Source organism: Micropterus salmoides, unplaced genomic scaffold, assembly GCF_014851395.1.
Source record: "Micropterus salmoides isolate LMB-PRFRI ecotype aquatic unplaced genomic scaffold, ASM1485139v1 Ms_hic_scaffold_1688, whole genome shotgun sequence".
Classification (NCBI taxonomy): domain Eukaryota; kingdom Metazoa; phylum Chordata; class Actinopteri; order Centrarchiformes; family Centrarchidae; genus Micropterus; species Micropterus salmoides.
This window is the reverse complement of record NW_024040805.1, coordinates 11,713-33,032: the sequence shown is the minus strand read 5'-3', so window position 1 is coordinate 33,032 and position 21,320 is coordinate 11,713. Positions and strand designations below refer to the sequence as shown.

The following is a 21,320-nucleotide window of genomic DNA, read 5'->3' as shown; positions in this document are numbered from 1 at the left end:
GTTATATTTTTGTTGAAACTCAAAATTAGTATTTCTATTAAGTTTGGTGGAGTGATTGTTATGTACTAAAAGACAGAGGTTTGTTGTGCTTGCAAACATGCATGTAAATATTTTTGTAAGTATATTCAACATTGAATTACAACACTATTTACATCAAATGATGCCTAAGTGAGCTGAATGTTATTCCTTCATTTAGCTCATACATTTCATTGTATCAAGTGGCAGAAACAATTTCTTGCCTGCTCCAGTGGGCAGGTAGTGAAAAAAGTACATTTCAGAGCCTGCCTACAATGATGGATAACATTTAACTCAGTTGATTAAACATGGCAGAACCAAAAAGATGGGCAAGTGAATGCAGAAAACTGCCACCCCTGGTCTAGGGTTTTGCTTATTTATAACCTTTAGTACCTTCACTACACATGCAGAAGGTGATTTGTGAGACAATAATACTGGGTAGTGTACTGTAGGCCTATCAGTAGCCTAGTTTGTTTGTTAAAACAGCTGCCAGCTGTTGCTGGAAACCGGGTTGATTAGAGCACCTAACCAAACTATAAATGTGCTGTAAAAACCAAAACAATGAGCTAAAAGAGGCTTAAGAGCTGGTCCAACTCCCTCTGGGTTAAAACTGCGCACACACATACACACACGCACACACACACCCACGCATTCATCTAATTGTATTTCAGTGGCTCCAGCAGAGTGTGAGTATAAATATTTGATGGGATCAGCGAGGGTGCTGAATGTGTGCTGGGACCCACTGCCTCCCCTTCAGTCCATGAGTCCAGAGAGCAGGATTGAAAACCAGCCAGTCTGACCACAAATTTCTGCTTTGGATCAATGAAGAACATTTTTACACACACTGACACACAACAACAACACACACACACACACACACACACACACACACACAAGTCTGCTTGCCTTTTTTCCCAGCACTTCCATAGTCTTTCCACAGTGATTCAGATGGAGGGCAGAAGGGGGTTATCAGGCTTCACAATCACTATTGATCACAACCTAGAGAGCATTACACTCCATCCCTCTCTCTGCCTTCTTGCTTTCTCTCAACCTTTTTTTCCACATCAGCTCTGCTTCTCCTGGTGACCTTGCCCTTTTTCTACTCTCTTTTTCTCTCGCCTTCTAGCTCAGTGAACAGAAAGTGATCCTAAAACATCACACATCCAACACAGCATACCTTAGAGCTTTCTCATACACTTCTAAAAATGTTTTTTTATAGAAATTATTAATATATAGCATATATCAATATTAAGCAAAGGCTGCTAACAATCTAACATTCCATGGACTCTCTCCATGGAATGTTAGATATCCTTGCTCCCTTTAAAATTAACGCTTCAGGTTCTACAAAGAAATTGCAGAAAGTACGTTTTGAAACAAGTGTCAATACTGTTAGCATTTCTTTATTGTAAACTTAAAATTATAGCTGGGAAAATGTACAATCAACTATCACAGGGTTTTAATGTAGTAAACTTTAAAAATGGTTATAGTTTACTACATTAAAACCCTGTGATAGCCTTGTTCCCAGCTATGATATTAGGTTTGTGCTCCAGAAAGATGAGTATGTGTGGGAGGCATAGACAACAAACTAGTATGAAAACATTTAAAATTTTATAAGAATTTTATATACTGCACCAATTTCCCCACAGGGCTGGATGACCATTCTAATCTTCGAAAGGATAGCTCAGTGTTTTTTCCCTTTTCTGGGGCAGAAATATTGAGGCCATAGAATTGCGAGTATTATTCCCCATTTTCCTCCACACTCTGGAGAAAATTTATTTCCATTTCATTTTTTTTTCTTTTAATGATATTCTCAGTGAAACTAATTAAAAACATATCTGAGTCTGATATGTAACAAGGCTATAATTGTTTGTTATGATCAGTTTGAATTATTTCAACTTCTATTCTTGGAACCCATGCCTTTTCTGTTAGTTTGGTATGGTGAATGGCTTGAAATAGGCTACAACAATACTCATTTGTCACAGTTTTGGGTTTTTCATTTGTTTTATCCTTTTTTACTTTTGTAAACCCTTTCTCTTGTGTTGTAAACTTTGTGTCCTGTCTGTGTGCTCCCTGCTTGTCTGATTAAGTTCAGCTGTGTTTCGTTAGCTCCTCCTCACTAGGGTATTTAGTTGGTTTGTCCCCCTCACTCTGTGCCAGTTCATCACTGTTCCAGCCTTTTTTCCTTGTGTATCTTTCCCTGTTTTTTTCTGGATTATCTGTTTTTTTTATTTTGAACCTTGAACCTCCCTGCTTTATCACCATCCTGTAAGTTTGCCCCTGTTGTGGTTTAGAATAAATAATTGAAATGCACCTGCTCTGCCTCCGGCATCTGCTGTGTTCAAAGTTTTGGCTAACATGACAGAACCTTAAGGGACGGATACCCAATGTACCTAAACAAGGCATAAAGTCCAACACAAGCAAACAAATCCAAAGTCCAACATTCAAAATTCAAAGAACAGGCAAAGTTCAGGGAAACAGATTATAGGAAAAAAAGCTGGACATGGCCATTGGACAAAAGACATCAATGGCGCAGTATGAGGGGAACAGACCAACTAAATACCCTAGTGAGGAGATAATGAGACACAGGTGAACTTAGTCAGGAAGCAAAGTAACAACAACACAAGAGGAACAGTTTACCAAAATAAACTTACGAACACAAAACCCATAACTGTAAGTTTGCAATAAAACACAGGGCCATAGTTTCCAAATGCATCCAAAATTGACCCAGAATCCAAAAGGAAATGTATTTTAGCTGCAGAATGTAAAGTCAGTTTTGTCAAGAGCATAGTTTTTAGCTTTTGTGATTTTGGGGTTAGCTCTGTGATTGGATATTTCTTTCTGAAATGCATTCTGGCAGTCATAGTTTGCTTGTAATGTTATGCTTTTATGTGCATAGGGTTATACTTTTTTATTAAAGAACATTATTACATTTTTAACACAGTTCATCTTTTGTTCTGATGATTCAACCAGGAGAGTTTCTTGTCCATCCATTCTGTGGATGTACTCTAACTGTGAGTCATCTAGCATCCACACTCTGGAGAAAATGAATGGGTCTTTTAACTCTGAACCAGGGCTGCCCAAAATCACTTCTCCTATATTGCTACTATAAAGTACCGGTGCTAGCCAAGGTAATAGTATGTTATGTTTCAGTGATAAAATAGAAATATCCTTGGGTCCTGGGGAGTATATCCCTACATCGCATGATGTTCCAGGGTAATACTTGTCAGTCTAAGCTTTATGATCAAAAAAGAAAGCTATGTTAGCATATTGAATTATAACATCAAAGTCCTGAGGTCCCCTCCCCTACTAGGCATTGGCAGCCTTAGCTGAGCTGTTTCACCAGTTGCCCTTTGGAGGTCACTACATCCAAATGGCCCTAAATGACATACAATAATTGAATAATTCACCCACTTTTAAAATAAACTACTCATTTCACAAGTGCATAGACATGGACATGGGAAGTAGATTTGTTTGGGGGGCTGCAGCACCAACTAAATTCAGGCATTATAAAAAAAATAACATCAATTCATAAAAACTGTAGACTTGAAGGTGAGAGAGAGCGAGCTCATGTAGAAGAGCGAGAGAGTCGGAACAAGTAATGACAGAAATGTTTCTTTGATCATGAAGCCTTATGTTCGCCTACAATTATGTGGTTTATGAGTGAAGTGTATGAATTACACTGCATAAGTTACTAGAGTCTCTGACAAACAGACAGATCCACGTTATATATGCTCATCTCCCACGTCTGTCCCACTTCATCTCCTTGGAGATCTCATGGATTAGTTTTGTGTTGTTGACTGTGAACTTGCTGTGGCTGCTTTGATATACAGAATGTTGATGTTCAAGTTTGCTGTTTGCTATAGTTTGCTATAGTAACATTCTGAGATTGTTGTAATTTGTAGTTAATAACTACTTAATACAAAATACATGAATATCATGCACCATTTAGTATGCTGTCATTATATATACTGAACTTGTGTCTGCGTCCCTGTGTTGGAAAGACTGGGATTGGCTGGGGCATTTTTTACTCTCTCTATTTCTATGGCATTGTTTATGTCAGAATTTTATAACCACCAGAAAATGAAAGGTTAAGGTCTCTTAAATAAATATATTTTTATCTGTGCAACTGTTTTCTAAAATTGATGATTTGTGATTAAAATGATGTTGTGCATTTGTGCCAACCAGCCCCATCACGGCGTTGGGTAAAGCCCCACATTTGCTCTTGAATAAGGTCCTCAGATGCTTAAGGCTGCCACTGCGAATAGGTAAATTTTAGCTATGCCTAAACCATTGCTGGTTAGCAAAATACCATCATACACTCAAGAGAAAAGACAGAGTTTACAGCTCACTATCTTGAGTGTTTTCACTGAAACCACAGCAGATTTGTTTGTAACCATATTGTCTAATGTGTAATGTTTAGACTTGTCCAGCCAAGTGGGCTAACAGGCTAGAGGTAGCAACAGCTGGCCTAGAGCCATCTTGCTGAGAGTTTTTTACTCTGTGTGATTAGCTGGCAGAAACTGACTGCTAATAGCTGAGATTATGGGTCTGGTACTATTTCATGCCAATGTTTACAAATGTAGCTCATAAAAATATTTTACAGTTTGGGATAAACAATCATTTTTATATGGTTGCGTTTATGGTGGTATAACAAACATATTGGGTATTTGTATTGCTCTCATCCTCCCAGGTTGGTTCCTTCTTTATGATCAACCTATGCCTCGTGGTCATCGCCACCCAGTTCTCAGAGACTAAGCAGAGGGAGCACCAGCTGATGCAGGAGCAGCGAGCACGGTGTTCGTCCTCCTCCACCCTGGCCAGTGAACCTGGGGACTGCTACGAGGAACTCTTCCAGCTGGTTTGCCACATCCTCCGCAAGGCCAGGAGACAAACTGTTGCCCTTTTCAACACATTGCGGGGGAAACCCCGCGGCTTTCGGGGCGCCGGAAGAGGTAGAGGAGCAGGAGAAGGAAGGCACAGGAATGCCAATGGAAGGGGAGGACATGAGAGGAGAGCAGTGAGGAGGCACGGTATGTAAAAATATTCAAAGACAGTAGTATTTAGGTGCATGCTTTATACACTGACCCTTTAATGACCTCCATTTGCTCCACTTTAGGTGCAACCTGTCCCCACCATAATAAAACTGATCATGGCTCACCCGCTGAACCTACGGCACTCAACGCCACTGAAGGCTGCCCACAGTGTGCCGCAGCCCTGTTGCTCACTGATGGGGTGGGACCAGTTCGCAGTGCAGTAAATGATGAAGCAGAGGAGGGAGCGGTGGAGGAAACGGACAGGGAGGGGGTACATTCTGGTAGTAACGAGAAGGGCAAAAAAGGCCAGGAGGGTGCAGGGAGCCATGGCGGCTGTAGTCCTAAGAAGCGATGTAATGAGCTGTGGCGCGAGACGAGGAGGAAGCTGTGGGGAATCGTGGAGAGCAAATACTTCAACCGAGGCATCATGATCGCCATCTTGATCAACACCATCAGCATGGGCATTGAGCACCACGAGCAGGTACAGAGAGCAGCAGCTCTCTTTAGTGTTGCGTAACTGTCCTTTAGAAATGCTTTTCTTGGTCTTTATGACCCACTTGTTTCATTTACTATCTTTTATTTCTGCATTATCTATCTCATTCTCACCTCTCTGTCAGACTCTACGTTATACCCGGCTGTTTGTCTGTTCTTCAATGTATTCAAATGTCCAGTATCACAGATGTGTTCTCTCATAAAGCACAACTTGTTGTCAATGAAGAAATCATGACGTACACACAGTATTCTGCAAGCTTGGCTCAACACATTCAGTAAAAGTACAAAGCAAAAGTAGCTGTTTTAAATGTTCAGATCAATATCAGTATCAATCATCTTTATTTATCTAGCCCACTTACAACATCCAAGGTTGACCAAGGTGCTTTACAGGGTAAAAGTTCAACAGAAATAGTAATTACAATGTAAAACTACAGCAATAAAACATTAAAGTACACCGCATATCATAGAATAAATGATATACAATGATAATAAAATCACCCTGGATAAGAAATTTCTTAATTTGAAGGAAAAGCCAAAGCAAAGAGATATGTTTTTAACAGTGATTTAAAGCGATCGAGAGTGATCTGATATGGAATGGCAGGTTGTTCCTCCGGTTGGGAGCAGCTACACCAAAGGCTTGATTGCTTCTGGTTTTGAGAAAACTTTTAGGCGCCTCCGGAAGAGGAGATTGGTCAATCTCAGCACTCTGGCTGGGGTGTGAACGTGAAGAAGCTCCACTAGGTGAGGCGGCAGCAATCCATTAAGACATTTAAAAGTGGGGTTTAGAAGCTAGCTCTGCTAACACAGAGTAGCATATAGCATTAGCTCCTTAGCATGAGCTTGGTCATGTCGAGCAAGGGGGTAGTGGTTTCAGCAACACGACACCTCAGCTCCACCCACGACCCGCCTCTTTGCCCATTTATGGTTATCCGGAAGTGACGCGCAGTGACGCGGTGCCAAGATGGCGACGACCAGCTCCACCCAATTCAGGCTTCAAAACTGCTCTTCAAAAACCAACGAGCAGTCTTGTGCTGACTCTGAGGAGGAACAGGTTGTCTGACAAACGATTTGAGAGACTTCTGCCCAGGGTGCGAACTATGGGGGAGCAGGGGGAGCTTAGCACCCCTTTATAAGACTCCCCTAAAAGCATTATTTTGGATATTTTGGAGAGTCTCTAAAATATTGACAGCATGATTTATTGCCATTAATTTCTATATTTCTCTATCATCATGGATCTGGACTTCATCCAGCCAGAGGGAACGATTACTGACTGTCCACAGAGGGCCGGTCGGTCCGCGATCTCTCTAGCCTTGTTCTTCTCTTGACAATTGTTGGGCTGATGTTCACAACTTTGTTGTCAGCTTTGTAGTATTAAAGAGCATAAAAGAGAGATCCTGTGTATGTACTCGTAATAATAAGGATTTGTGTTGATCTGAGCATATATGAGGTGTTTATATTGTTATTGTGCATCACAGGTGATGTTATGCAGTAATCCAAAAGTAATGTAACTAGTAGTGTAACTAGTTACGTTCAGCAGTGAATAATCTAGTAAAGTAAGGCATTACTTTTAAAAAAAGTAATGTGTAATGTGTAATACATTACCTAGTAACTACCCCAACGCAGTCAGTTGGAGGACACGTTCGACATATGCGCAGCAGATCAGTTGTTGCACTGGTAGCACTAGTCGGCGCACGGACCTGGCCGCAAATTCACAAAAAATGGGAGGCATGCAGACGTCCTCTGATGATTGTTTGTCATGCGAGGAGCTCTCTCGACTGCAATTAGTACAAAACTCTGCAGCCAGAATTTTAACACGTACTAATAGGAGGTCTCACATATCACCAATCCTAAAAGAACTTCATTGGCTACCAGTGTCTTATAGGATAAATTTTAAAATTTTGGTTTTAGTTTTCAGAGCTTTACATGGCCAGGCTCCACCCTATATTAGTGACCTGATTCAGCGTTATACCCCTGTGCGTGCTCTGAGGTCTGTGGATCAGAACCTGCTGACGGTTCCACGCACTCGCTACCGTACTAGAGGTGACCGATCTTTTCAGGCTGTTGCCCCTAGGTTGTGGAATGACCTTCCACCATCTATGCGCTCTTCTGATTCTGTTGATGCCTTCAAATGCAGACTAAAGACACATTTATTTGTTCAGGCTTTCAATTAGCTACTTGTGGGTTGATATGATCATGTACTGTCTATGCTTTTATTGTGTGTATTTTATGATATTAATGTTTTTGTTGTGAAGCACTTTGTGGCCCTATACCTGTGAAAGGTGCTATAGAAATAAACTTTTACTTACTTACTTACTTATGCGGACCCTAGCGACCCCTCGCGTACTCGTGGACACAGAAAGTATAATCCTTGCCTAAAACTCTTCACAAATGAGCGATTATTAGAAGCTATAGGGCAGAGGCTACCGACATCAAGCAATTCAGGGTGTCCAAACACTATGACCTCGGTCTTGTCTCAGTTTAAGTTAAGGAAGTTTAGACTTACCCATGTTTTGATGTCATTTAGAAAGTCAAGCAGGGGTAGTAAGCATTATGTTTTTAAATTCAAGGGCAAATAAATTTTTATGTCGTCTGCAAAACAGTGGAAAGAGACCTCATACTTCTCAAAAATGGATGCCAGGGGCAGTATATATATGAAGAAAATATGATAGGGCCAAAGACAGAACCTTGAGGGACACCACACCACCGAGATGGACAGAGAAACTCCTATCTATTAGCTGAACTCACACGTATAACTTTTGATGTTTGTGCAAAATGTGTGTAAAGTTCAGTGGAAACAGTTAGATAGTGTTTATTGAACATCAAATAAGGCTTATAAGTAAGAAGACCTTTCTGAATAAGCAAGGTCTTTTACAGTAGTCTAAAATAAGAATTTATTAATTAGTAGGAAAAATAAAAGCAACTCCAATTACACATCCTATACAGTAGATTACACGAGGAAGTTTATTCTTTTTTAAGACTTGGATTTGATCCACAAAATCTGATGGCTGTAGGATTGACTCTAAATTGACAGTGCCTGTGTTCATAGTAAAAAAAAAACCATGTCACGCAATACAACAGTGTGGCTTATTGATTTTTTAAAATAGATTTTTAACAATGGAGCTCTGTGGCACAGAGGTATAAGTTACATCAGGGGGTAGATAACAGGCAACACAGTGCATGTAACACTGTAAATCATTGTTGGATTTGGTCTTCATTGCATTTTTTTTCAATCCTAAAAAAAATTGGAATATTAACATACTGTAAACATTTAACAACTTTGCCAGCTGAGATGTGATTGTTTGTCTTATAACTATGAAACATTTAGTTAATAGTCATCAGTCATGTGATCTTATTCTATCAACAACTCCAAATAATGAGAACCCAATTAGAAATATTCTTAGCTTCCCAAGCTTCTACATTTAGTTGAAAGACAACAGGAACAACAATGCTTGGAGGGAGGTTGCAGCCATTAGCGATAATGTTGGAATGAATGTTGTAGCTGGTGTCTTGCTGTTTATTTAACTGTGTGTGTGTGTGTGTGTCTGTGTGTGTGTGTTTATCTTTAGATATTGCTACCCTATTAGTATGTACTAGTGAGCTAACAATGTCAATTTATAAATGGGAAAACACAGCAGTACCACAGCAGTTAAAAATAAATGATTTGCCTGATTAATACTTTGTATGAACTGCAGCCTCTTTCTCTGCCTACAGTTGAGTTAATCGACAACCATATTGCTTGCAGTAAGAATCTAGTCTCTTTAGTGTCTCTCCCTGTCACTCCATATGTCCATATTCCTTCGCAATGTAACCCTCTCTATATTTTTTCTCCAACACATCGTTCCTCCTTGCTTACCTGTCTTTTTCTCCTATCATGCCTGTATAATGTGATTCCCCAGCCAACAGCATACAGTAGGCTGTAGATATGTCTTCACTTAGGTTAGCAGGCTATAGGAAGGGCAGAACATTGTCACACCTTCAGTGTAGATTACACTTTCCAAGATTTCCAAGCAATAAAAAATGATGCTGCTTTTAACTTCAGCATATTTTCTCCATTTTTTCTTCCTGTTTCCTGTCTCTTCCTGTTGCTCTGTTTTTTACACTCTTTCTTTCTATCAATATTTCTTACTCTTGCTATACCATCGCCCACTCACGCCTGCCACCGCCGCAGTGGTGGGTCGTCTCTCATCTCAGAGGCGGCTAAAAATAGAGGGAGACAGAATGAGAGAAGCAGACAGAGACTTTGCTCCTTTAATGGGGAGGAAATAGCTAACTGGAATGTCTGTGGTTCCACCGCCTGTTTAGCAAACTGGAGTCATGCCTCCCTCTGTTTGAACAGTGGTATCAGAGGCTTAATCTGTCTCATCACTCTGATCCTCATCCTGTAGAGAGGTGCTTCCAACTGTCCAACTACACCTGTGATCTATGGTTCTCTTGGTATGGGAACAACAGATAAACAGTGTGGGGATCCTGCATTGTAGCAGGTAAGATTTAGGCCACCAGCCACTTTAGCAGACAACCAGACATTTTGGAGAGTGTATTTTCTTCCAAAACAAACCAGTTTGTTGCCAGAGTGTTGTTTTCAGATGTCCCCCACACAAGAGTAAAACACATTTTGTACTAATTAAACTTAATTATGAGATACTTAATTAGAACTATAACAAAGCACTTCAACAACATTTTACATAGCGCCTAAAACTCGCCATCTCAGTGCACTTGTCATGAAGAGCATGTCTAGACCATCGTCTTTATTAGAGCCAGACCGATTTATCATTTTGCAGATATTATTGGCCGATATCAGCTACTTACAGATATATCTGCATCGGCGACAGCTGATATGACTATTAAAAAAGAGAAACTTATTTGACACTGCAGCATCATAGAAAAAAAGATCAGAATCACAATCAGTTTTATTGCCAGGTATGTGTACACATACGAGGAATTTGACTCAGGATTGTACATTGCTCACGATGTGCTTACTTATACAATAATAAAATAATAATATAATAATGATAAAATAAAATCAGACGTCAGAAAACAGCGTTAATTAACAAAAACACAAAAAGCACTACGGAGCGTAATCCCGAGGCGGCCGTCTGTGGCGCCATTTGGAAGATGGGATCAGCTCACACTCGATGTTCCCGGTGAGTTGATCTTTTATTACGTCAATTACATGACTTAAATAATAATAACAATAGCCCTCATCACTTTTCCTCTTCGGAGACCAGACTTGCTAACCCTCCCATTTTTCACTGCCCTCTCCAGGCTCAGCAGTGTGTTTAATGTAACGGTAACCTAGAGTTGGAGGTAGATTTATTTCTGAAACATTTTGGCAGTTCTAGTGACCGGCCAGCTCATTTCTCTCTAATTTATTACTTCTAAATATTTTCTAACATTGCCAAAAGCAGATAACGCTGCCTGTTGCTGAATTAGCCACAAAGCTAATGCCATGTTTATCATAGAAGGGTACAGTACTACTCTGAGGTAACAAAACAAGGGGTCATAGGTCAAATTCTATAGAAGGGTTCAGTCCCTACATAACCACCAATCACTGCTCTCCCCTTAGGAGGTCACTGACCCTCTGTCCTGCTGCTACAGTGCTATTTTAAACTGTAATGGTCAAATGCACATATGTTATACACCACAGAGGCAAAGCGGAGACATCAGCAGAGACTGGAGAGAGACCTCAACACCAAAGATATGTGGCAGGCCATCAAAAACATCACAGGCTACAAAGGCAGGAGCTCCCCCATCATGTGTGAGGCCACATTACAGATGAACTTAACAGCATTTATGCTCGCTTTGATTTCCTCAACAACGAGTCAGCTGTAAAGTCTACTCCACCTCCAGAGGACCGGCCACTGTCAGCATCCACAGCAGATGTGAGGAGAGTCCTGCTGAGAGTGAATATGAGTAAATCACCTGGGCCTGTTAACATTCCTAGCCGTGTAATAAAAACCTGTGCCAATAAGCTAGTTGATGTTATTAATGAAGTTTTCAACATCTCACTATCTCAGGAGAGGGTTCCCACCTGCTTCAAGACAGCCACCATCGTTTCTGTACCTAAAAAGTCTGCAGTGTCTAGTCTGAAGGACCACCGCCCTGTGGCACTCACCCCCATTCTGATGAAGTGCTTTGAGAAACCTGTTCTTCAGCCTTGACCCTCACCAGTTTGCTTTCAGAACCAACAGATCCACAGAGGATGCCATCTCCACTGCCCTCCACTCAGCCATCACACACCTTGGGAAAAACAACACCTACATCAGAATGCTGTTTGTGGATTTCAGTTCAGCATTCAACACAATCTCCCCCATGAAACTGATCAGCAAACTCAGCTCTTCCTCACAAACAGACGCCGGTCAGTTCGGATTGGCGAACTCACCGCCTCCACTCTAGTGCTCAACACAGGAGCCCCCCCAGGGCTGTGTGCTCAGCCCCCTCTTGTTCACTCTGTACAGCCACAACTGCATCCCTCGACATGAAGACAACTCTCAACTCTGTAAAGTTTGGATTTCAAACAACAATGAGACTTAAATTCACCAATCGTGCAGAGTGTTGGTCAGAGAACAACCTACTGCTCTACCAAGGAGCTGATCATTAATTTTAGGAAGAAGGAGATAAAGACACACACTCCTGTCTACATCAGTGGTGCTGAGGTGTAGCAGGTCAACAGTTTCAAGTTCCTGGGAATCAACATCACAGAGAACCTGACATGGTCATCTCACATCTCCACTTAACAAGGGAAACAAAAAAATATCCAAAGATAGCTGGAATCAATGTTTCTAACAGGAGTCCCGCACAGTACCAACTAAGCTAAACGTGCTAAAAGGATTTGAAATAATATGACTTTGTTCTGGCCCGCCATGTAACGGCTTAAAAAAAAGTTGGCCCAATGCCAGACTTATTTGCCGACCCCTGCTGTAGATGCTACAATGGCATCATGTTCATTACTGAAAACACAAGGCGATATCCCCCATTGAACAGGATGGATTGCTCGAGTGAGAAGACATGAGAATTTAATAGCTGTTTGGGAATTAATAATGCAGCAGCATGATGGACACTTGGAGATTTGACAGGGATGGCTAGAGATCAAACAGCACTGCAAAATGATTTTTCTCTGCCAAAATGTCAAGATTAACACTGAAGGAAATTACCAGATTGATGTTGCGGGGGCAACTATGGTCACAGTGAAAATATTCAACAACACCCAAATCCTTAGTTTCAGATTTTTGGGGGATGGCTGTCACATGCAAATTGAAATCACAGCAGAAACATACTTGGTAATCATAGTCATAAACAAAAGTAGGTCAGACAATTCAAAAACAAAATCATAATTGGGTTTTGAAGGACAATGAATCAATCCACAGAAAACAGTTGGAACTCTTAGAATAGAAAATATGAGCATTACAAAAGGATTTGAATTTACCGAATTACCGAAATCCTGCATCTAAAATGTTTGTTGTTGAATAAATGCAACCTTCCAACCCTACTGAAGAATCAATACCTAGCGGGAATAAAATGGCTAAATGCATTAACAACTAATCTTCTTATTAAAGAAATGTTGTCTGCACAGGAAATAAATACTTACACACACGGAGAAACATTTAAAGCTTTTTTATTAATTCCATTATCACATTACTGATATTTATGCATCATATCACAGTGGCTTAGGGTTGTTAACTATCACAGGAATGCTATATGACACGAGTGAAAAGGTGTTGCACTAACAGGGGTCAGACTTGCTGTGCATTGGATGCTAAAAGCATTGGAGTAGGAAAGGTTAGAATGACTGAGCTTGTTGCCTGTTATGAACTTGTCCACATATGGGTCACAGTAATTTCCTATACCTAAACAAATATTGTTTTGTCACTTAGTTTTGTGACCCATATAAACATTCCAAAAATGGTTCGAGTGAGTATTTCCTGATCTGCCATGTTTATGGTGAAGTTTAAAGTGTAGGTAACTAAAACTGCTAATTAAGGTTATGGTTTGAGAAAGATCATAGTCAGGCTTAAAAATATCCAGCTGTAGGGAATTATGGTTTATATAGCATCAGTATTTATGTTAAATAATGGTTCACCTTGGGGCACCATTCTTAAAGGAGAGTAAATTGGTACTCAATTAATTAATTTACTCTCATAAAATACTATGTATTTGGAACTTGGATTAATAATTACAATATTAACTATAACCAAAATTATCATTAATTACGGAAGCCCCAAGCAGCCACCGATTAATTTCTTTTTTTTCCTGTGATAACGGGATAATTTTTCTCGAGATCTCCAGATAAGGAATGTTGTTTGGTTTTTAGGGTCACTGGTTAGCTGAGTTGGTAGAGATGAGTACTCATAGTCTTAGGGTTGTATGTTTGATCCTCACTGAACATCTTTTTTTTTCTTTTTCATAATCCTCTTCAACAAAGTTCTTATGAAGAGACTATTTCACATGCTCACAATAAAGCACGTGCTGGACTGGTGATTGGTCCACATCCATCAACAACATTGACTTTTCATTTCCCCATCATTCCCAGGCAGAGGAAATTTCTTCGCTTCTCATTAAGGGGAATCCATTTTATGTTACACATTTCCTGATGGCTATTTCAGAACCTTTGAAATAGCCATCGGGAAATGTGTGATTGGATTCCCCTGAATCTCTTCATAACAACTTTTCCGAAGATACTAAAAAACACACAAAAGAAGAAAAAAATGTCATCAAGAGCAGAATTCTAGGATTGCAAGTCCTGTGCTCTACCAACTGAACTGACCAGTGACACTGAAAATATTTCTGAAATTATCCTAAAGAAACACACCTGTCGACCCCTGTATTCAGCTATGGTTTGTTATCTCGAGATCACAAGAAAATTTACTGGTTATCACGGGAAAACAGCATTCGTTATCTCGAGATCATGAGAAAATTATCCCCTTATCACAGGATAATGGAGTAAAAGAAAAATTTGAATGGATGGCTGCTTAGGGCTTCCGTATTTAATAGCTAGTAGGTTGCAGGATTTGGAGAGTCAACACAAGTGTTGCAGACAAAAACAGGGCTTTTTCTCCGCACTAAACAGTCCTGTGCTTAGCCGAGTTAAGCTATGTGAAGCAATATAATGTCCATGTACATTACCAATCCATTAAGGAAGAAGTTGCTGTGACGTGCTCCTTGTTAGCTGGCGATTCAAATGCAGATGGAAGAACCGGTAGTTCCATCTGTTCTCCTCAAAGTTAGCCACTCGGTGTAAAGCTGCCTCATTGCTCTTGTTTGTTAGCCTGCAGACTTGTTAACTAAACTTGCTGCGGGGATCTTGCAAGCTTTTTTATGGTGCTGCTGTAAGATTAGAGTCCTGTTCTGCTGTGTGTCTGCTACAAGCAGGACAAACTGGAAGACTGCTAACCCTTTTATTGACCTGAGTACATCATGGGTCATAGCTTACACTGAACACTGGTAGCTGAATGCTGGGTCCACGGGCGGAATTCATACCTATGTGTGAATACCTGGAGTATTGTAGGAGTTCAATGGCTGAGTTTCTTCACAACAGTTCAGTTTAGGTCACAAATTAACAATTTTATCTGTGGAGTTCCAGTGGTCACAGCAATATACCAACTGTTGGTAGGACACAGATGCAAACAGTGGGCTCTATTTTCAAAGTCAGACACCCACCTTACCACCCACCACAACAATGCAACACATACAGTGGACTCGTCATACAGACAGAAGAAATCAGTGTACAAGCCAAACAGTACAAATTTGTGCTTATTTTCTGGCAAGTGTCAGGTTTATAGAAAACAATGTTCTGATGTCATATGTTGCCAGTTTGTGTTGCCCTTAAGACAATTATATAGATCCAAAACAATTAGTTGATTTAGAGATATTTTGGAAATTAGAGAGAGAGAGAGAGAGAGAGAGAGAGCCCACAACCAGAAATCCCTTGTCATGAAAAAAACATCCAACTAATGCTGTTGTTTTTCTCGTGATGTCCTGTCTAATTTTACAGTACAACCTACTTGGTAGGCAGAATTACATATCTCTCTGCACCTGCATAAAAACTACACCAATGCATGTCACCAAATTACTCTTGATAGACATTTGAGGGTTATTGATGGATGGGAAAGAGTTTGTCACCCATGGTTATAGGGACAGGTTTTCAGGGAACCATATACACAACATATTTTGTTTTTAGTTCAATTTATAGGTACATACTGCTCACTTTCCTAAATGGACTGTGAGTTCTTGGTGTGAAATCAAATTCCTGCTCTTCTTATTTTATTCCATATATCAGCCAACCGGAAAACGCAAGTCTTTAGATCTGTCTCCAGGTCTGCAGTAATGAGACTGCAGTAATGGATCTCCAGGGGCCGACTCTGTTTGGCTGGTCTGCAAACAGCGGTCAGCCGTCACATCATGGCCAACTCTGGTGGGCACGCATCATTAGCCCGTGTTTTCACACTGCTAAACACTCATTATTACTGACAAACACATACACGTATAGGCATAAAAGAGTACAAACAGAGGCACACATGCATACAGAAAGACGTGTAAATGCAAATACATCTTGATTCTGGGGTGGTGGAATGTCTGCTTTTCAGCGTCATTGCTGAAGTTACAAAGGAGCTCTGTGGAATAGTATTCTGCTGGAAACCATGACTGTGCCACTTTTAGCTCTTTTTGTGTATGTGCGTTTGTGTTCTTGCTTTCATTGAGCCAATCCAGACAAAAACAGAAAGAGAGAGGAACTCGAACAGTGTCATACACAGCTGAAAAGTAAAAGAAACTGAAATATATTGTAAAGGCAGTGAAAGGCAAAAATAAATACTGGCAATGTTCAAGTGTTAACAAGACTGAGTGGTCTTATTTAAAGAGTGGCAATGTGTTCATTAGCTAATTTTATGACTCTCACAGTAAATCAGCAATTTATTTTCAAACTTCAAGGACTGAATGGATATACAGTAGAATATAGCACCCAGATCGTTCTTGGGAGCAAAAATTGATTCTTTCAGTTTGTCTCCAAGGTGGAGGGAGTAAAATGTTGGACCTTCTTAATGGCAGCATGTGCAGCATTCATAATTGATGACAAAATGTGTTATGTTTTGTCTACCTTCTACCTGTGTTGGAAAGGGACGGGCATGGGGACATGCAGAGCAGACAGTATTTGAAAACCACACCACCGATGATTGTCAGTTTATTTGTCAGTAATTCTCAAAATTTGCAGCTAACCAATACATTTTCCTAGGAGCCTTTACTGATATCAGTGCATGTGTGTGAATGCAGTTGTATGAAAAAGCTTTTGTCCTTTTCCTTGCCCTCTCTACCATTCAGTTCATGGTGAGTAAAATGACTGATAACTACACAAAGCAATGAGGAAGCAAAAGAAAGAACAGACCACTAGATAGATGGAGAGAAAGCAAGAACTCAGCCATGTGGAGTCTCATTGAGCATTTTCAATTCATGTCAGAAATATAGTTAAACACGCTAGTCTTGTTGCATGTGTGTATACAAGTATATGTGTACTCTAAGTGTGTGTGAGTGACAGATGATTGCCTTTTTTCCTCAAAGTATTGAGTTGGACTGCTTGTTATTTGTGGATGTATGACCAAAGGGACCATGATGTTCCCAAAGATAATGTCCGCACTTACAATCTATTTCCCCCCTTTTTTGTTGTAGCTACTGCTTCTCATTTCCTTTCTCATTACCTGTCACTCCTCATTGCTCTTTCTCTCAGCTTTTCTGACTTTTCCATTCCATTTTTTCTGTCAGCTTTCTGCCCTCACTTGCTTGTCTAATGTTTCTGATCTAACTAAATTCTTAATCTTTATTTATTATAATTGCCTTAAATGGCCACTATACAAATATTGAATTTTCATCTCTCCAACAATTTTGTTTTTGTGGTGTGTAATGAGCTTACAACTAAATGGCTGAAGGGGCATTTTTTTCTGTCTTATCCTTCCTTTTCTTATCTCCTATGTATTCCTATCATCTACCCCTTCCTTATATTGTCCAATCTCTCCTTTTTGTATTTGTCACTATGCTGTGCCAGCCAGAGGAGCTCACTAATGTTCTGGAGATCTGCAACATTGTCTTCACCAGCATGTTTTCCTTGGAGATGATCCTCAAAATCACTGCATTTGGCTCCTTCAGCTACCTGAGAAACCCCTACAATGTCTTTGATGGAGTCATTGTCATCATAAGGTATTTACACTATATATATATATATATATATATATATCCAGTATTTCAGCAGGAAGAAGAAACAAAAAAGTGGCTTTGGAGGACAAAATCATTATGTTTTTGAAATAGTGACTGATGTAATTCAGGTAACATACGTTACTTGGTTTGCCAGTCTGTTCTCGAAAGAGATTCTGCAGTTAAATTATCCACAGTATGCTTTGTCAAATTGTCACCTGCGTTCTACATTGGTTGAAATGTACCACCTGTATGTATTTGGATGCCAACGCGTCAGACAGCAGAAAACAGGTTTTGTCTTTTGTTTTATGTGCCTGGAGCTTCAGGTGAGTGGCTGTGCCTTTGATCTGCTAGCGTTTTTTCCAATTCATCTGGCTGAGCGCCTTTGTCTGTGATCCCCATTATAACCCTGAGATCAAATACACATCAAAGCAACTAAAACTGAACAAGATCAAATGGGCAGCCCGTCACAGAAGATACATGTTGATTGAACATATCTACATCTGTCTTCTTATCTCTCTCCACAACCAATTTTCCTCTCTTCATCTATCTGAATGTCCTCTGCTTTTCATACAGAGATGCTCAGTAAAAGTGCTTCTATGCAATCTTTGCCAATGCAGAGCTGATACTATTTGATGTGCTGAGTAGAGCCCTTGAGAGGCACCTCCATTAGAGGACAAATAGCTTTAAAGCCAGATTTTCCACTAGGGAATGGTTCTCTTCTCATGATAAATACCTACCAGATCTCAAAGGTAAAGGAAAACTTATTTGGTTGTTCCGCAGCAGAAAATTGCAATTAAGTAGTGCATTAAGTATTTAAGTAAGAGTTTGATTTATAATGTCCAAAACTTAAGTAATCTCTTAAGTGGACACACATTAATTACAACAACATAAGATAAACCAAGCATTCCTTATGTTCCCCAAGAATTAGCGAGGTATTCAGTTCATATTATCTTTAAGCAATTAATCAATGATGATTCCATATTCCAAGGCATAAAAGGGGCCTATCATGAACATCATTACTAATGACTTCCAATATCTATATGAATATATGCAATGATAATCTATTACCCTGCGAACAAAGACCTCAAAAAAATACAACAAAATCAGCAACAGTGAGAGTTTGATGATCACCATACTTATCGTAGGTTACTTAGGGAATAATTGCAGAGAAACCAAGAATTTGACTTTAATTTAGCATGATTATATACTCTAAAACCACATATTACATGTTAATGAACCAAAATGACCACTACTGGAACATATTTTTCCTTGTATTATCCATCTGCTGCTAAAGCACACAAACACTTTATTACAAACAGCATGTGCAAATGTGCTATAGTATAACATACATATAATGTCTCTACTTTTTACTGTCAAACTGTTTTGTGCAATGTATTTTTCATATTGTGTAATATATTTTTATACTGTGTAATATATGTTTATACTATAATATACACTGAACAAAATGATAAATGCAACACCTTTGTTTTTACCCCCATGCATCATGAGCTGAACTCAAAGATCTAAGACTTTCTCCATGTGCACAAAAGGCCTATTTTTCTCAAATATTGTTCACAAATCTGTCAGAATCTTTGTTAGTGAGCACTGCTCCTTTGCCAAGATAATCCATCCACCTCACAGGTGTGACATAAAAACATTGGCATTTGATGTAAAACAATATTGTCAGTGTACATAATCCAGGATTTTGCAGAATTGCCACTATCAATGCCAAGAGGATATCTGGCATTTAGAAGCAAATTTAAAAACTCTTTCTAAATTGGATTTCTGTTGAATCTCTATGGTGCTATATCACTTGGTGGTGGAAAACCAGCATTGTATGTATTTTTATGTAAGATTAATTCTTAATTCTTTTATTTTGCTTGGTTGTCTGTGTGGTCTGTGTCTCCTCTCAGTGTATGTGAGATCGTCGGCCAGTCCGACGGAGGTTTATCTGTACTTAGGACCTTCAGACTGTTGAGGGTGCTGAAGCTTGTAAGGTTCATGCCAGCTTTGCGAAGACAGCTGGTGGTCCTCATGAAGACCATGGACAATGTGGCCACCTTCTGCATGCTGCTCATGCTCTTCATCTTCATCTTCAGGTAAGGTCATACATGTGCATGCTGCATATGGATACCTTTGTATGCTGGTGTCTCATTCTGATGCAGATCTTAGAAGACAATCTGTCTGTGCGTCCCCTCCTCTTCATTGACTGACAGCTGTACCAAGGCTTTTTTTTTTTCAGGGAGAAGGCATCATTGTTTCATCTTCTGCTTTTATATTTGTTTGTACATGTGTTCTGGCTTCTGTCTTTTTTCAAGTCCTTTGCACTTGCTTACCAGCTGCCATTGAAGTGCAGAAGGTCGTTGCAAAATAGTGAGCAGACACTTGAAAATCTGGTTAGAATTTAACAAGCAGACACTTAATATCTGGAACAACATAACAAGCAGACATTTGTAAATGCTCAAGCACTGAAACAGCAGCACTCAGAAGGTCTAAAAGGTCTTTCAGTGGACGATCAATGTCCGCACTGTCTTTGTTTCCTTCCCTCTCAGCTTTATTTTCTTCTGGAGCCATTTCTTGTAATTTTGCTCTGTGTAAAGTGATGTGAAAAGATGGCCCTGAGTTAATAACAGTACCCTCTCAAATACTATATTTGTGTGTGTTCAGACAAATATACACACACTAAGGGTGAAGTTGCAAGTACAAACATTTATTTGATATTATTTTAATTTTTTACTTACATATTGGTTGGTATTGATAGGGTTGAATTATGTGTGTTGGTGTTAAAGTACTGTATGCAAAAGTAAGTTGTGCTCCTAAAATGTCACATCCCAGCTGCATTGCACAATTAACACTTGTTCTTGTCATGTTTGGTTTGTCAGTTTAACTCCATGTTAATTGTCAGGTTGATATTACAACATTATCCACGACAGTGCTGTCCTCAGGTGCTGGTTTCAGCAGACATGTTTTACAACCACTACTACTAATGGTATTGACCATATGCTACCCTGCAAGGAATTATTATCCATACTGTATCTATAACAATTGTGTGCCACATTAATACTCCTTCCATTACTACTGTGGTACTTTACAATTACAACAAGGCCAATGATCCAGGCTTCGGGGTTCAGTCACCTTAAAACATTTACACTTATCTTCATTATCCCAGCAAGAAGATATTTTGGTGCAGTCAGGGTACAAAAACAAATGATAACAAACAGGGCTGCATATAAATGGCAGCATTACTAAAATCACAAGCAGTTGGTTGTTTTTTTTAAAGATATTTTTCAAGCCTTAATCATCTAAAGCCTCTCTGTGGAAAACTCTAAAAAGTAGGATTTAAATTCATCATGTCTTAGAAAATCTGCAAAGATCCAAATTTAATTATCAGTCAGGTTAAGCAGATCATACATTTCCAGTGTGTTAACATCACCAGAGGCTCTACTGTTGTGTTGCAGTATCCTGGGGATGCACATCTTTGGCTGTAAGTTCAGTCTCAGGACAGAGACCGGCGACACAGTACCAGACAGGAAGAACTTTGACTCCCTTCTCTGGGCCATTGTCACTGTTTTCCAGGTAATCAGCATTTCACTGTTTGGATAA

The 21,320-nt window shown here is 39.7% G+C and overlaps 1 protein-coding gene across 1 annotated transcript; it reads left to right on the top strand.

The window, feature by feature from the left end:
* Window positions 1-4,557: 4,557 nt before the first annotated feature.
* Window positions 4,558-21,320, top strand: LOC119906601 (voltage-dependent T-type calcium channel subunit alpha-1I-like). The gene is made up of 6 exons (XM_038723938.1): window positions 4,558-4,566; window positions 4,706-5,045; window positions 5,132-5,529; window positions 17,569-17,720; window positions 19,631-19,816; window positions 21,176-21,320. Exons 1-6 carry the CDS (start codon window positions 4,558-4,560, stop codon window positions 21,318-21,320), a joined length of 1,230 nt encoding a protein of 409 aa, XP_038579866.1.

Excerpts from the sequence above, each read along its gene's own strand:
- LOC119906601 (XM_038723938.1), top strand. Across the intron at positions 17,721-19,630 it reads GGAGTCATTGTCATCATAAG|TGTATGTGAGATCGTCGGCC; the intron begins GTATTTACACTA and ends GTCTCCTCTCAG. Across the intron at positions 19,817-21,175 it reads CTCTTCATCTTCATCTTCAG|TATCCTGGGGATGCACATCT; the intron begins GTAAGGTCATAC and ends GTTGTGTTGCAG.